A 17,401-nucleotide genomic window follows, 5' to 3' on the forward strand; every position below is an offset into this window, starting at 1 on the left:
GTGTGTGTGTGTGTTTGGGAGTACAGTAGTATATATGTGAGAGTACAGTATTATGTGTAAAAGCATAGTATTTTGTGTAAGAGATACAGTAGTATGATTGAGAGAGTAGAGTGTGTATGAGCATATGATAATAATGTATGAGTGTATATTAGTTTTTACGAGAGAGTATAGTTGTGTTTGTGCATGGGTATGACAGTCTGCCTGAGAGTATAGTTCTGTATGTGTGAGAGTACGATGTTAAATGTGAGCACAAGTATGATTTCAAAAAGCGTTTTATAGACCGGAGACCGTCTTGTTTGTTCACTTACTCATTAGTGTAAGCATCAGCAATCAAAGGGCCTCAGCCGTCGTTAACAAGTGTCTTACTCCTCCCCCTGGGCTCGGCCAGCTATTTTGAGAGCAGCCAGTGATGTCTTTTTACAGACATCTGACACAAGTGAAATGGCTCCGACCTCCAACAAAGCCATTTTAAACCAGCCCTTGAACCCGGGGAGGGAATTTATGACCTCTGAACTCCTAAAAGTGCTGAACTGGATTAAAAAAATAAGAAAAAGTATGAAGTCACCTAACCCTTTGGTCCCTACATTCTAATGCCAACATGCAAGACTTCTCTTTGAATGTCATTGTCCCGTGTCCTGCTATATGAAGCATTATCGGTGTTTGTGCCATTGCTTTGCAAAAGTATTTGTGTAGCATTTGAGTCATATTTTTTCTAATGTTTTAAAAATAAAATTAAATAATTTTTCAGATCCATGTTTAGAAGCATTCAATTTGAGATTTGGTTCTGTACTTATTTTAAGTGTTGACTTGACTTGTCAAGTCAAGTCAAGTCATTTTTATTTGTATAGCCCTTAATCACAAACAGTCTCAAAGGGCTTCACAGGTTATTACACATGAGAAGTTTAGGTTATTCATATGCTATAGAGCAGGGGTCGGGAACCTATGGCTCGCGAGCCATATATGGCTCTTTCTATGATGAGTATCTGTGGCTCAGAGACAAATTTGATTGCATGGAAAATTTCTCCATCTTGTTCAAAATTTGAAACGTCTATCCAATTCAGGTCCACGTAAGACCAAACCAAAGCTAGTTAACATGTGATTTCTTCGCAGTATATATAGGGCACATTTTCACTACAATTTACAGTTAAGGTGTCACACAAAAAAAGGGGGGAAAAAAAACTCGTTTTGGCTGTACAACGCTAAAGAATCCTTTATATAAAAGTTCACTATATAATCTGTGTTCAGTGTTCAGATACCTTATGATGAATCCACAGAACTGTAAATACGCCAAAACACCGGAAGAGAACTTAGTCATTTAATTGGGTGAGTGGGAGGGATGGGTGGAGCTATGCAAAATGTGCAAGCACTCCCTCCCATCTCTCGCCCTACGCCGTCTGCGCCAAAAGTGAGCTCATCAGGCTTTCTATTTGCAGAATGTTGTGACGTTTTTACACAATAACTGCTTGCATCTGGTTTTGAAACCAATATGTATGAAAAAAAGGGTAAAAAGGAGTTTAACCCATCTTGAGTAATTGCAAGAAAGAGACAAGTTTAAAGTGGTATGTTTGTTGATTTAGGGACAGGGGCTCTGGCATTATTCTCTTTTCATAATTTTTATCAAATCATCAAAAATAAATGTGCTGAAGACTATGCTTTTGTCTGGGGCGCGGGTTTAGCAATTTAGTAAATTTGTCTCATAATATATGGTGTGGCTCTTTCCCAAAATAAAATTAATATTTTTTGCTTTTATGGCTCTTTGAGTCAAAAAGGTTCCCGACCCCTGCTATAGAGTAAAAGTGAGTTTTAAGCTTAGCTTTAAACATTTCCACTGAGGTTGCAGATCGGATCTCAGGGGTAAGAGTATTCCACAACACCGGTGCCCTGATGGAGAACGCTCTCGAACCAGCAGAACACTTCTTGGCTCTTGGGATCACCAGAGGTTCGGCACTCTCAGAACGAAGGCTTTGGGCCGGAGCATAGGGGGAAATCAGATCTGAAAGATATGAGGGGGAAAGTCCATGTTTGATTTTGTATAATAATAAGAGAACCTTGAAATCACATCTTAGGCTAACAGGGAGCCAATGCAGGTTAGCCAAAATTGGGGTGATGTGATCAGATTATTTTGTCCTAGTTGTATTTGTATTTATTATTATTCAGCCAGTATCAACCATCAACATGATATCTACCGGAAATCATTTTGTCGCGCGAAGCTGACTCGTCGCCTTCGATCGGCGCCGGGTTTTTAGACCCAACTGCTGTGTTGGGAGTCATTAGGTGACCTAACCCCCCAATTCCAACCCTTAATGCCGAGCGCCAAGCAGGGAGGCAATGGGTACCAATGTTGTAAGTCTTAGGTATGACTCGGCCGAGGCTTGAACCAGCGACCTCCCAGTCTCGGAGCGGGCGCCCTACCATCTAGGCTACCGAGCTGGTTAAAAGCCTCGCTGCGGCATTTTGTACCAGCTGAAGACTCTTGAGTCTGGTCATCGGAAGACCGGAGAGTAGTGCATTACAGTAATCGAGACGGGAGGTAACAAACGCGTGAATTATAATCTCCGCATCCGACTGAGACAGTATAGGACGAATTCTAGCAATGCTACAAAGATGGAAGAAAGAGGTTCTAGTTATTTTCTTCACATGTGTTTGAAAGGACAGATCGGGGTCAAATGTGACACCTAGATTTTTAAGTGAGTCACTCTGTGTGATGTGACATTTGTCAACGTTCACAGCAGTTTTAGAGAATAAGTCGCGGCATTTAGATGGACCAATAACTAACATTTCGGTCTTTTCAGAGTTAAGACGCAAGAAATTGAGTGAGATCCACTCTTTTATCTCAGTGAGGCAGGCCTCCAAATTTGCACTGTTCAGTGTGGCAGATTTCTCCATCGGGAGATATAGTTGAGTGTCATCTGCGTAGCAATGGAAACTGATATTATACTTGCAAATAATATCACCTAATGGAAGCATTTAAATGCTGAAAAGAATGGGGCCAAGCACTGAACCCTGCGGAACACCACAGGTAACACTAAAGGGCTCAGATGTCATTTCGCCATATTTAACACAGTGCGTCCTATCTGAAAGGTAGGATCTGAACCATAAGAGGACGTTTCCTGAGAGTCCAATCAATTTTTCCAACCGTTCTAGTGAGATATTATGGTCCACTGTGTCAAAAGCAGCACTAAGGTCCTGCAGCAGCAAAAGTGATGTAGCGCCAGAGTCCATTGCTCGTAGGAGATCATTGGTTACCTTAATCAGAGCTGTCTCAGTAGAGTGGTTAGCCCTGAATCCTGATTGCATTGATTCAAAAAGATTGTTGATTTAAGACTTGACTTAAGGTTTGATGGTGATTGTTTGTGAACAGCATTTTTCACATGTTTCTACAAATGGTCTATAGTCATGTCCAAAGTCTGCGAAGACCTGGACTTTAGTCTTCATCCGAGGGGACACGCAATCCCAGCGGCTGCCCCTCCTCACTCGGCGTCAGGAGTGCCCCGACCAAGGCCGCCTGGGTTCCCGTGAAGATCACTGCGCCATCAGCAAAGTCCAGACCTGTGATCCGTTCCTCAACAAACAACTCTCCCCAGTCCCCACGGCCCACAACCACCCTCCTAGTTTGGTCTATGCAAGCGCTGAAGAGGGACGGGGCTAGCACGCAGCCCTGTCCCACCCCGGAGTCAAGTGGGAAGTAACAGGAGAGGGTACCCCCAACCCTCACAGCACTCTCTGTCCCTGAATACAGGGTGGAGATGAGTTGGAGGAGACTCTCCACAGAGCGTTCATACTGACTGAGTCGAACGCCTTCTTGAAGTCGATGTACGCTGCTAAGAGACCCACATCAAATTCACGGAAGCGCTCGGTGAGGACGCGAAGAGCCAGGATTCGGTCCGCAGTCGACTTTTTCGGAGTGAAACTCGACTGTTCAGTCGCTGGTGCGCAGCTAGCCCTGAACCATGTCCAACAGGATGCGGTCTTTGTGTATGAGAGTATAATATGTGTGAGCGTGTATAGTAGTGAGTGTATGAGTATCGTGGTACGTGTGAGACACTACAGAAGTGTGTGCATGAGAGTAACAAAGTATGTATCAGAGAGTATAGTAGTATGTGTGCGACAGCATAGTAGTATTTGTATGAGAACATAGTCGTATTTGTATGAGAACATAGTAGTATGTGTATGCACATCACATCTTACTATGTGAATGAGAGTATAGTCATTTGTGTGAGAGAGTATGATAGTGTGTGTATGAGACTATGAGAGTATGGTGGTATGTGTAAGACAGTATAGCTGCACGTGTATGAGAGTATAGTAGTATGTCTGAGAAAATATATTAGTGACTGTGTATAAGCGTATAGTAGTATATATAAAAGTATAGTAATGTTTGTGAATGTGTATCACTGTGTATGAGAGTATAGTTGTACGTGAGAGTATGGTTTTACATTTGAGAGTAAGTATAATTTACTTCTCATACAGCCTCTCATACTATGACAACTCTAATGAAAACTCTTTTACAATGAGAGGCTGTTTGAGAAGTAATTCATACTTTCCCACACATAAAACGTCAAACTCTTTTTAGTTTTACACACACACACACACACACACACACACACACACACACACACAAAACTTAACTCTCACAAACGCAGTCATTCCCATGCATAAATGGTATTATATTATATTCATACTATATTCTCATACTTACACTGCTACACACTGCTATACTCTAGCTCATACTACTTTACTCTCATAAACACACTACAATGCTTTCACACACATAATAATATGCTGTCACTCATACTACCTTACTCTCATACACTACTATTCTTTCACATGCAAGTATGATTTACTTTTCAAACAGCCTCTTAGAGGCCCCTCCCTTGCAAATGAGGGGGTCCGAGGTAGCGGCCCACCATTAAAGCAGGTCGAATTGTGCGTGAGAGATAACCGATGGCTGTTACACTCTCACACTTCTTGTGCACGCCCACACACATACATAGACACGCCCTCCCGTTGGCTTTTTCCAAAACTCACACACATTGTGTGTCCTACAGGCTCTCACACTCGTGCACTGGATCATTCAGTCACACTCACATGCCACGGTGTCGAGTCACTCATATGAAATTACGTGAATGCATGTGAGCATGCACGACTTTGTGTTGTTGTACACGAGAGTGCACGATTGTGTGTCGTTGTGTGCAAGGGCGCACGGCTATGCTTACTCGTATGAAATGTGCGTGCGTGTGAGAGCGCACTCCCGGTGACAGTCTCAGCATCGTCCAGTTGATAGCTGACCACTGATTTGTTACATTGTGTGTCACTTAGCTGCCTCCTCTCTCATATAGCATGTTTGTCAGCATAACGTGTAGGTTAGCGTCGTACAAGGGTCTCGAAGGTGATGCCCGCAGGCCCAAGAGTTACCCCTGAGGACAGATAAAAGGGCCCGCGGACCTGTCCTGATAACAGCTCTCCAGTGCTGTGTCATTTTGATTTTAAAAGATTTTTTCTTTCAACTGGTTCACTGGGTCTATTTCGCCTTTTTGAATAATTAACCTAGTAATGAGGTAGTAAGAACTTAGTAGTAACATGATAAGGTGTTATTTTAGAACTATAAATAAATAAATTCTAGTTCATGGGCTTCATGGACAAAAAAAATCTATTCAAATATTGATAATTAATTTAAGCAATCATTTTGGAGAAGAATGATACTCTATTCATGTATTAAAGCCTTCATTCATTTGTCTTTTTATTGATTTATTTTGCAGGAAATACAACAAACAAAATTTCAGTCAATTGTTTTTATAAAGCGAATGAGCAAAAAATGTGCAGTTTGTGTAGCCAACTATCTGGCCTCCTTTCTGGCTAACTATCTAGCTTTGTTTTAAGCCTGGCTATTTGGTTGGTATTTTACTCTGAGCTAGCTCTCTAACTACCTTTTTAACTTTGTAGCTAGCTATCTTCCTGCCTTTTTTAGCTATTTAGCAAGCTATCTAGCTAGTTTTTTTTTACATTTTTTGCATGCAATCTAGCCAATATTTTAAATTTTTTGCTATTCATAAAGCTAAATTTTAAGCCTCCTTTCTAGCTTATCTAGTTTTCGTTAACTTTCAATCCATCTATTTAGTTGCATTTTTACTCTTTTATTATTATTTTTTACCTGCTCACCTTTCAGCTATCTATCAAGCTACCTTTTTAGCTATTCAGCAAGCCATGTTGCTAAGTTGCTATTTTAAAAATTGCATATAAAACTAGATGCCCCTTTGCGCTAAATAGCAACAAAAAGTTGCTCAACGCTTGAAAAAGGTTGGAGACCCTTGGCGTATTCTATTAGCATTGACGTGGCCATGTTTGTCTCTGTAGCACTTTGAAAGTACATTTGCATTGATTGGCGCTCAGCTTTTTATTATCACATTAAGAAGGAGCGCTTGTTACCGGCAGGCCTCAGCATTTTGCTCTCTCATGTGGCTGGAAGATTTGTACGAGATGCGAACGAGAAGCTGCACTTTATGTCGAAATGTTGAAGGCGTGAAGCTGACTTTAAACGGTTAAAATGCCATGCCCAGTTAAACTTTACTCTAAATCTCAATATAGTAGAACAGAATAAACATATGTTTGTTTGGTTAGGGATGGGCGCCACCAGGTTGTACCTGCCCAAGACACACCACAGGAAATGGTGCCCCTCACGACCCTAGTGGTTAAAGGATCCAACCAACCAACCATAAAAAATACACATATTTTCACTTTTCAGACTTTGTTGTTGTTGTAAATATAATTTACAATGTTAAAATAATTAATACCACTTCACTATTGTGTCTCACATGTGATTGATTCTTTGTAAATATTTTGAGTTTATGTGATTCTTTGTAAATATTTTGAGTTTTTAGCTTTAAGGCTGAAGCCTGAAATGTGGTAATATTACAAAATTTCCTAGGGGGAATACTTTCGCTAGGCACTGAACATCGACACACTATTGCACATTGTCCCTTTAATTTTCCATCGTCCCCTGGTGACACGTGTGGTAGGGTCCTGGTCACAAGGCGCTAATGAGGTGTGTGATGCCGTCCACCCATTTCCTCTGTACGTGAGCTTCTTTTATTGGTTACATAACATCCTTTGGCCGTTCATCAACGTCAGCTAATGAAAACTGATGAAATGCTAACACACAGTCGTTTGCTAAAAGTAATAACACTGAAAACAGTATCTTGATGTGGAAAATGGAGCTCTTTTGTTGTGAATTGTAATGCATGGCTAAAGGTGGTCAAATGCCCTTCTGGTTGTGCAGACCGGCATGCTGGTTTGGGTTTGAGATTATTAGAATATTTTATTTTTGTACAAAAAATTGATGCTGAGGATTACCATAGAACTGTGTTTTTCTACCAGTGTACTCTAGGAAAATGCATAATAGACCCTTTTATAGCCTTTCACTGGAGGCAACAGAATTCTAAGCGCTGATCAAGACACTGAAGAAACTCAACTTCCGTTTCTGATAGCTAGGTGTTAAAATGTCATGCTGTGCTAGAATCGGAGAAAGAGTGTTTGTGATCGTAAGTTGAAGTATTACAGGATAACACCGGGCATTCCTGATCAAAGAAAAAGAAGCTGTGGGTAAATGAATTTAGGCAAAAAGATTGGACTGAGGCATTCATTATAAATGCTCGGGTTTGCAGCGCTCACTTTATATTGGGTAAAAGATACCATTTATGATTGTCCATTTTACTTATTATATCCGCAAAACATGCTGTTATTTTCTTCGGTTCAACTGTTTATGTGTAGCTTAATCAAGAGAGGATTTTCCTAAATAAAAACAATAAATACATAAATCATCAAATGCATCTAATTAATGACTTCGATTGTGTGCCCAACGATTGCATGCCTGTTTTTATTTTTGACCCATGCAGTGTTTCCAGGTTTGTTGTTGGCATTTAGGGTACATTCTAACATTTTGCTAAAGCTAAGAAAATAAGATATTTTGCCAAAATAATAAGAAAAATGGACTCGATAGCAACAGTTATAGATGTTGACTTTATCTGACCATATATGAAGTGTGCGCTGCAATCCTGAGCATTTTTTATGAGTTCCTCGGTCCAATCTTTTTGCTTTAATGCACAGCTCTCTTCTTTTTCTTTGATCAGGAGTCTCCGCAGGATACTGTGAACCTTACATTTAGGATCAATTATTTTTTCTTATTCTGGCACAAAAACACATTATGATGCCAACTATCAGCTACAACAGCGTTCTTTTCCTCTATCTTTTGAGCAGCGCAAGTCTTTTTTACCTCGAGGCTAAGCCCCGCCCACTGGATCCATCACAATGTTTAAACAAATGAAAAGATCTATTTTATCTTTGCAAAAAAATGCCATTGTTCAATACCATTGCTTTCCTTCATTGATCAGCTGAGTAATTGTAACATTTAGCCATATCAATAGATGGCAGCAGAGTACATTTCTTTTTTATTTTTATAAACTAATCATCTGCTCGCGAAGTCATACAGGGAAATATATTGAATATTTAGGCACCAGAAACAGAGACAGAACCCAATAGCGTTCATTTCTTAGTTTTATTGAGAAGGAGGCGAAGGCTGGCACCCACAATCCAGTGATTATTGGTTGCGGGGAGCAGATCGCTCGAAACGTGGAAGTGGCACTTCTGTGGCGAGCAATAGCTGTGTTGAAGACGGGAAAACAGGTCGGGGCGGAGGATCAGAGACGTGGTCAAACAGAAACAGGTCGAAGCCGGGAAACGTACGAGAGCCAAAAACAGGAAGGAGTCAGGGTCGGAAGGCTTCCCTTAGCGGGAGCTGAAGGTTTGCAGACTGTCTGATGACGGGGACCGGGGGGTTTAAACAGTGGCAGGAACCAATCAGCGCCCAGGGCTGTTGCCGCCAAGGAGCGGTCTCAGGTGCCCTGAATCAGCAATCATGACATTGAATAACTTTTTTTTGATCAAGTTGTTTAAGATTGGTCCACAAAAATAGAATATAACCAACAGACTGAGAGCAATATGCCAGTTATGCCTAGTTTCTATATTTTTAGATGTGAATACTTTATATAAGAGGTAAATACGTTATATTTCTCTATTTATTATATTCAGAGGTGGGTAGTAACGGAGTACATTTACTCGAGTAAGTTTTGGGACATTTCGTACTTCTAGGAGTATTTTTGAATGCAAAAACTTAATTTATAAAGAAAAAAACGGTACTTTTACTCCGCTACTTTAGGCAATATTAATGTAGTTACTTAATAAATCCCCTCCACGTAACTACGCGTTAGTCTGCCTCCGCTAAAGTGCATTTATTATGACGAACACCTCCAACATGTTTAACCAATCAAACGTAGCCGTCTCGTCACATGACCATATTCCACTTACGGATGAAACAGATCGAAAATGTCACCAATTGAACACCAATTGTAATAAAGGTCATTCTGATTCTGAAAAATGTACATAATTTTGCTGAATTAAATTATTTCTTAGTTAAACATTTTTTAGAACATAGTAAGACATTCTTAGTTCCCCTGGCATACATTTTGCTAATTTAAGGGGTTTTTTTTTGGGGGGGGGGGGCGTTTTTCCAGAAGAAAATTAATATATTCTTAAATTACAGTTAAACTATTAAACAAAATTAATAACTTGTGTTACCTACTGAACCACAGTGATCACAAAAACATTATACCCTCAATTTAGACAACATTTTACAACCGAAAGCAAAAAATATGGAATCACCAGTCTTGGGCAAGCCCTCACTCAGACCTTTTATTCTGTCGAAAAAAACTCAGATCACAAATGTAAAACAATCGTAAGTGCAACATATTGGCATTCAGAAACACTAAAAGAAATTAAGAAAAAAACATTGCAATGGTCCGTAAATTTTACTTTTATTGTGCCAGTGCAGGGAAATAAATATACAAAATTATGGAACCATGAAAAAGAAATAACTATCAAAATATATCACTAGTATTCAGTATTTAGTTATTTTCAACCTTTTTACCTAAGAATGAATGAATGAAAACTTTACTCGAACATCAAAATAAAAAAACAGTACAAAAATAATATCTCAACAACAAAATAACGTTACATAATATGTTCGAAAGGGGTATTAAGAAGCAAATGCTTACCTACCCCTACATCTTCCCCACCAAATGTACCAATGATATAACAACAAATGTTTTTAACTTTCACATTTCCTTTTGAGCTATTTAGCAAGTCATCTAGATGAGTTAAGAAATGCATATAAAACTGTGTGCCCTGTAACAAAAAGTAGTTTGACGCTTGAAAAAGTGTGGAGACCCCTGCACTAGACCCTAACAAATACTTAATGGGCACAAATCATCAGCTACGAAAATGTGGTCTGCAGGAAGTGTCCTGACGGTTTCGAGTGCTTGAAGGCAGGACGCAACCCCAATTATGGCTATACCAGTTTCGACACCTTCGGCTGGGCTTTCCTCTCGCTCTTTCGGCTCATGACTCAAGACTACTGGGAGAACCTCTACCACCAGGTAACGTTAGCATCCTCGGTCGTGCTAGCTTCTGCCGAATCGCTGACCAGCTATATGCGTGCAGACGCTGCGTTCGGCCGGCAAGACCTACATGGTGTTCTTCGTGGTGGTCATCTTCCTGGGCTCCTTCTACCTGGTCAACCTCATCTTGGCCGTGGTGGCCATGGCGTACGAGGAACAGAACCAAGCCACCATCGCTGAAGCCTGCCAGAAGGAGCGCGAGTTCCAGCTAGCAGTGGAGTGTCTCAAGAAAGAGCAGCAGGTGCTTTTATGTACCCTATTTTCCACACTATAAGGCACTGGATTATAAGGCGCAACTCTTAATATGAGTCTTTGTGAGATTTTTTTTCATATATAAAAACGGACTACAAGGTGCATGGAATTAAGACTACAGTTAGGGCTAGGGTTGCACAAAAAAAAACAAAAAAACTGTATTTGTGTATTGACTGTTCAAACGGAATATACTGTATTCCTGATCACAACCCGGAGCATGGCGGGGAGCGCACTGGATCCTATCCACTGGACCATGGGTCTCCAACCTTTTTCAAGCTAAGAGCAACTTTTTGTTACTGTTAGCGCAAAGGGCACCCAGTTTGACATGGATTTCTAAAATAGCAACTTTGCTAAGGTAGCTTGGTAAGTAGCCAAAAAGGGTAAATGAATTTAGGCGAAAAGATTGGACTGAGGCATTCATCATAAATGCTCGGGTTTGCAGCGCTCACTTTATATCGGGTAAAAGATACCATTTATGATTGTCCATTTTACTTATTATATCCGCAAAACATGCTGTTATTTTCTTCGGTTCAACTGTTTATGTGTAGCTTAATCAAGAGATGATTTTCCTAAATAAAAACAATAAATACATGAATCATCAAATGCATCTAATTAATGACTTCGATTGTGTGCCCAACGATTGCATGCCTGTTTTTATTTTTGACCCATGCAGTGTTTCCAGGTTTGTTGTTGGCATTTAGGGTACATTCTAACATTTTGCTAAAGCTAAGAAAATAAGATATTTTGCCGAAATAATAAGAAAAATGGACTCGATAGCAACAGTTATAGATGTTGACTTTATCTGACCATATATGAAGTGTGCGCTGCAATCCTGAGCATTTTTTATGAGTTCCTCGGTCCAATCTTTTTGCTTTAATGCACAGCTCTCTTCTTTTTCTTTGATCAAGAGTCTCTGCAGGATACTGTGAAGAGAGAAAGAAATAGTTAAAAAAGAATGAAAGAAAGAAAGAGCGAAAGAAAAATTGAGAGAGAGGAAAAGAGAAAAAGGGAGGAAGGGAGAGAAAAGGAAAGAGAAAGATAAAGAGAATGGGAGAAATATACAGCGAATGAGAGAGAAAGATAAAGAGAAGAGATATAGAGAAGGATAAAGAAATATAAAGAGAGGGGAAAGAGAAATGATAATAGAGGGGAAAAAATAAAAAAGAAGAGGGAACAGAAGTAGAGAAAGACAGAAAATGGGAAAAAGAGACAATGAGAGAGCGAAAGAAAGACAAAGAAGAAAGAGAGTAGACATAGAGATGAAACAAGAGAAAGAGAGAGAAAGACGGTAATAAGAGAGAAATTGAGAGTGAGAAAGAGAAAGATAGAGAAAGACAGAAAAAAAGAGAGAGAGAAAGAAAGACGGGAAGAAAGTGAGAGAAAGAAAAATGGAGTGAGAGAGAGATACAGAGAGATACAGCTGCAGTTGCTTTGTTTAAAACTCGTATTTTGAATTGAGCTTTGAATTCAATCCGGCTATGCGGGTGAACTGGCCCGCGGGCCGCATATTTGACACCTGGATAGATCCAGCGCTGACCCAGTCTGCCGTGATCTGGGTTCCAATCCTTTTTAATTCAATGTTATGTTATTGTGAACAAGTATCCATGTCCCTAGTGGCCTGGTAGTAAGGGTTTGGTGCTCTCACCATTGCTCTCCAGATTGATTCCTGTTTGCCACTATTGTTATGCAATTTTGGTTGGTGATCACATTTATTGACTGATTAATTATTGCACTAATATAATAATGCATTCCCAGCATTGCCAGCATACAAGACGCACCGCATAATACAAAATACTATCTGGGTGTGCCTTATGGTCAAGAACAGAGGTCTCCGGGTTAGAGATAGTAAAATTAGCGGAAAAAAACTAAAATTATTATCGTTATCATTTACATCTAAATAGTTTAATTGCTCCAATTGATATATATATATTAATTGCTTCAACTATAAATGTTTTAGTTCTAACAAATAATGTTTATTGATTGGTTCAACTAGAAAATGTTCATTACTTTAAAGTTTAAAGTTCATTGGTCCAGTTAAAATTCCGAATAGACAAAAAATTATATCCCATATTAAATCGATGCACTTTAATTGTTTAATGCAAGGTATTTTAACCAACCCTTTTAAATATTACTTTTTAGTTTAGTTTTATAAATACAACACACATTTCTAGCTTGTTATTTTTATTCGAACAGTTAACGAGTAAATGCATACAATATGTCACACAGTAACATGGTTTTAAACGTTCTCAAAAAACAAACAAGACTACCACCAACGTAACCTGTTGAAGTCGATTAGTCTTGCTACAGTAGAATCAAAGATATGTAACCTGTGACAGGACATGGTGATATTTAAATTAGTTGCTGTTTTTTTGTTTTTTTGCAAAACCTAACGTAAAATTACTCCAGTGACTACTTGCACACATCCCATAACGCTTTCAAAGTCTAGATTCTTTGCTTTGTGCCTTCCTCCACCATAGTTTTTATTGTGAGAGAAGTTTCTTTTAAAGAATGGGACGAAAATGACTTCTGTAGTGCTCATGATTGCTCCAATAATGGCAAATGGAATCCAAAACTACCATTTTCCAGTTCATGTTATACAATAAAGCAGATCTATATTTCTACATACTTTAAAAAGTTCGTTCTGGGTTCTACTGAAAATTGTTGGAGCAGTCATTAGCACAACAAAGATCTTTTTTGTCTCACTCATTGAAATTGCTTTTACCTACAATAAAAACAATGGTGGACCTACCCCCAAAGTGAAAACATTATGCAAGTAGTGAAATTTATCTCCCCAATTTTCCAGCAGCAAGCCTGCACAAGTAGGTAAATGACTTGAACATGTTAAAACAACATTAATTACGCAATAAAAATACTTTCAATGCGTTCAAAGAGCATAGCTCATTCAAAATGCTTTACTCCACCCTCAGCAGCTTTACGTTTCTGTAAGTTTACAAGATAGATATTCAGTTCTGAAGAGTATAATAGACGTTAGCAGCACGTATGCAACTGATTCCTCCTGAACCATTATTGGGCAGATGTTGTCAGTACTGCCCCTGCCTTTGGCGAACAGAATATGTAGTACATTTCAATTAATAAATATTGAATTTGGTCAATTTACAGGTATTTGTTATAAATAAAGGTTTATTTGAAATTTACAATTATTTGGACCTAAAAAATTAATCAAATTAAAAAATTCAAATCAGAATGTTTACTTTGAACAGGCCTTTTTTTCTCAAGCCAATGGTAAAAACATATTGATGAGCAACAGCAATGTTTCACTTTTTTCATTGTAACTAGCTTTTTACATTTTTTGCACGCTAACTTGCTAATTTTTTATATTTTTTGCTAGTCATCAAGCTAAATTTTGGCCTCCTTTTTAAATAGATATATAGCTTTGGTTTTAGCTTCCTACCTGGCTGTTTAGTTATTGTTTTTCTCTTTTAGCTAGCTATCTACCTCCCTTTCAGTTTTTTACCTGTTTACCTTTCTAGCTATCTACCAAGCTACCTTTTTAACTATTTAGCAATCCATCTAGCTAAGTTGCTATTTTAGAAATCCATATTGAACTGGTTACCCTTTGAGCTAATTAGTAACAAAAAAGAGCTGTCAGTTTGAAAAAGGTTGGAGCACCCTGGTCCAGAAAATTTGGCGCTTGAATATGAATCCATTGGTAGTATCACTAATTCATTTTCCCCTACAGGCTGCAGCACAGAAAGCCCCAGATTCTGACTCAGTAGTGTCACCAGAAATGTCTCCCTTTGGTCCTCCTCTGGACCTGATGGAAGAGCGACGGCGCAGTCAGGCACCTGTGGGGGTAGCCAATGTTGATACCAACCTATCTGAGGAGAAGCTGCTGCGGGTGGACGGCACAGAAAGCTCCAAGGTGAGATCTTCACACAGACGGAAACCATAGTCCCTTGAAAACATCAGCTGGTGTCATCTTTCCTCCCTTTTCCTCCTGCCAGCCTCTCCACCCCCTACTGGCTCGGTCTTTATCCACCCGTACTCGACGAAGTAGCCAAGTGTCGTCCATCTTTAATTTCCGCTTGAGGAGCCGGGGCTCAGAAGCGGAGATGGCAGACGACGAGTACAGCGTGCCGGGCGACTTGGTGGAGAGCACCTTGGGCCGAACTTACAGCGGAGGCACGTTCAGCGGAATCTTGCCACAGCCGTGGCCTAAACGTCGACCCAGCACCTACAGCAACGCTAGTAGGAACTCTCAGGTACATAGACCATTGTGCTCGAACGTGATCACATAGATCCCCCGGGATACGGTGACCTTGTCAAGTTTGCTGACGTGATGTACCCAAATTCAGAGAATCTGACATGGTAACAGAAGACGGGGTGAAATTACATGAAAATGGCAACCAGGATGACAATGGCCTGGCGAAGTGTGCTTTCTGAGCAGTCAGTATAAAGTCTTGGGTTATTTGGGCTTTCTCTGAGTGAAAGTGGTGTGCCAGATCCTGACATTACCTCCCCCTCAAGGGACAGATGCCTGATAACCTTAAAAAAAATGACGGAAAATGCATCAAGCAGGCTTTCACTGGAACAGGGGAAGGCTGAAGGTCCTTGTACGTCCCTGCCAAAACAGGGCCATAAGCACCTAAAGACTTTTCTTCTCGCCACCTGGACAGTGACCAAATCACCACCAGGATTTGGGCTGTCTAAGGTCTTTGTCCTTTCCCGCTGAAGCAGAGGCAAGAAGCGGCCAGGTGACCTTCACTTTGCCACCAGGACAGTGACCTTCTCGCCCCTGGGACAGGGACCAAAGGCGGCCGGGTGACCCACTACCAGGACAGGAATCAGAAGCAGCCACAGGACGTTCTCCTTGCCGCCGGGACAGGGAACTGGTGTGGCAGTCTTTTGATGCCAAAAAAGGACAAAGAAGATGGACACTTCCAGCTCAGTCCTTTTGGTGATCGGGTTATTCCGTCACGTTTGCAGAGAAGCTTACATGGTAACAGAACCTGACATGGAAGTGGCAACCGGGATGGTAATTGCCATGATCCGACGCAGTGTACTGTCCAAGCAGTCAATATTAAGTCTTATAGATACATGGGATCAGGTGTGGAGAAATTGTGCAAAGGTGTGACCAGTTCTAGACCCGGTTCCTCTAAAGGAAGCTGGCCTGCCAGATCCTGACAGACCCAGCCTTCTTACGGTTTTCACTTGGGTTCGAATAAGAGTTTTTTCTTTTCCTCAAATTATTGATTGCGCTTGTCCAAAAAGGTATTTTAACATGTATGTGGAATTATGTCGCAAAGATTCCTGTCTGCTATTGGTGGACATCATATGAAATGCTGCTATTGATTTGTGTCACAGCATCATGAAAATGCAGTTATGCTATTAGATGAACTATCTCCCACAATGCCTTTCTCTCCTCATTCAGTTCAGAAACGCGTGTGCTTTGAAAATACTTAAGTGGTACAATATTGTATGTTTTTGTACCGTATTTATTTGCTATAGGTCCTATGACTAGCAGTGATGCTGAAGGAAAAAGCCAAAACATAATAACCATGGAAACCAAGGTTGTCATTATCCAGAAATACAACAAAGGCACACAAATCCCTACCCTCAATAAGTTCACATTCACAACCAATAAACAAGCGGGATTATCATAAAAAAAATAAGTCAGTAATTAAAGTAAGGAACTCTTCTAATTGCATAACAATCCTGGCAAATAGAAGTTTGAAAATCAGTTTCATTTTTTAATCTGCCTATGTCGTCTTTCTCCCCCTCTACATCCACCCTCTTCCCCACCATACCACCTACACTTGTGTGACTCTTTTTTTCACTTTCAGGTATTTTACCCCACTCTGAACATCAACGGAAAGCTTTTTGTTGCCATGGATCACAACGGGATGGTCTCTCCACCGCCGACATTGCCGGGGCAGCTGGCCGCCTGCACCATGGAGAAAGTCAAGGAGGAGAGTGTAAGTGTGGAAACAGTGATGTAGACTCCATACAGCCAACACTCAGACATGTGAATTATGAATCAGCACTTTGCATACCAACAATCTGATGTCACGAACTACACACAGGAAAAGCCGTGCACACACAAAAACATTTTTCAATCATCCAAGTCAGGCGTTCTCAAGTTTTTGTAGCTGTGAAAATATCAACTTATAACCAGGGTTCGTTCAGGTACTTGAAATCCTTGAATTTGAATGTAGTACTTTCAAGGTCAGGTGAAGTTCTTGAAAACGTTTGAAAGTGTTACCATTACCATGTTTCTTGGCAGTCTGACTCTATAGACCACACAAAAAAATGAAGAATTTTAGAAGTGCGTGAAATTGACGCCGGCACGCCCGTTCTGGTGGCGTTGACATGTGAAGCATCATCGCCCCCTACTGGTTGCAGCTAAGAGGACAGCTCTATCTTGAATACTTGGCTCTTTTGTCTCGGCTAAGCCGGCTCACTGAGAAGAGCCAGGAGTTTTGGCTCCCAAATGGCTCCCCAGATTATTGTTTTTTATGTTATATTATCTATCTTAATAAAACAGTATGCACTATAATTAACTAGTAATTAGTAATTTTATATGTTTTGCAGGGGATCCCTGAGTTAGCCAATTACTACCATGTGATAAAAAACAAGGTAGTACACAATGATTACTGTAAAAGATTTTTAACATGTTTATTAAC

At 40.2% G+C, this 17,401-nt stretch overlaps 1 protein-coding gene across 1 annotated transcript in view; it reads left to right on the forward strand.

Annotated features, from left to right (window-relative positions):
• Positions 1–17,401, forward strand: part of LOC148348016 (sodium channel protein type 5 subunit alpha-like) — a 191,580-nt gene that overhangs the window by 51,878 nt on the left and 122,301 nt on the right. Inside the window, exons 6-10 of the mRNA XM_088322381.1 lie at positions 10,343–10,484; positions 10,549–10,746; positions 14,458–14,640; positions 14,723–14,980; positions 16,562–16,693. Of these exons, the coding sequence (XP_088178507.1) occupies positions 10,343–10,484; positions 10,549–10,746; positions 14,458–14,640; positions 14,723–14,980; positions 16,562–16,693 (913 nt within the window). The remainder of the gene's footprint in view (positions 1–10,342; positions 10,485–10,548; positions 10,747–14,457; positions 14,641–14,722; positions 14,981–16,561; positions 16,694–17,401) is intronic.

This window comes from Urocampus carinirostris, chromosome 18, assembly GCF_059441175.1.
Source record: "Urocampus carinirostris isolate Australia breed hairy pipefish chromosome 18, RoL_Ucar_1.0, whole genome shotgun sequence".
Taxonomy (NCBI): domain Eukaryota; kingdom Metazoa; phylum Chordata; class Actinopteri; order Syngnathiformes; family Syngnathidae; genus Urocampus; species Urocampus carinirostris.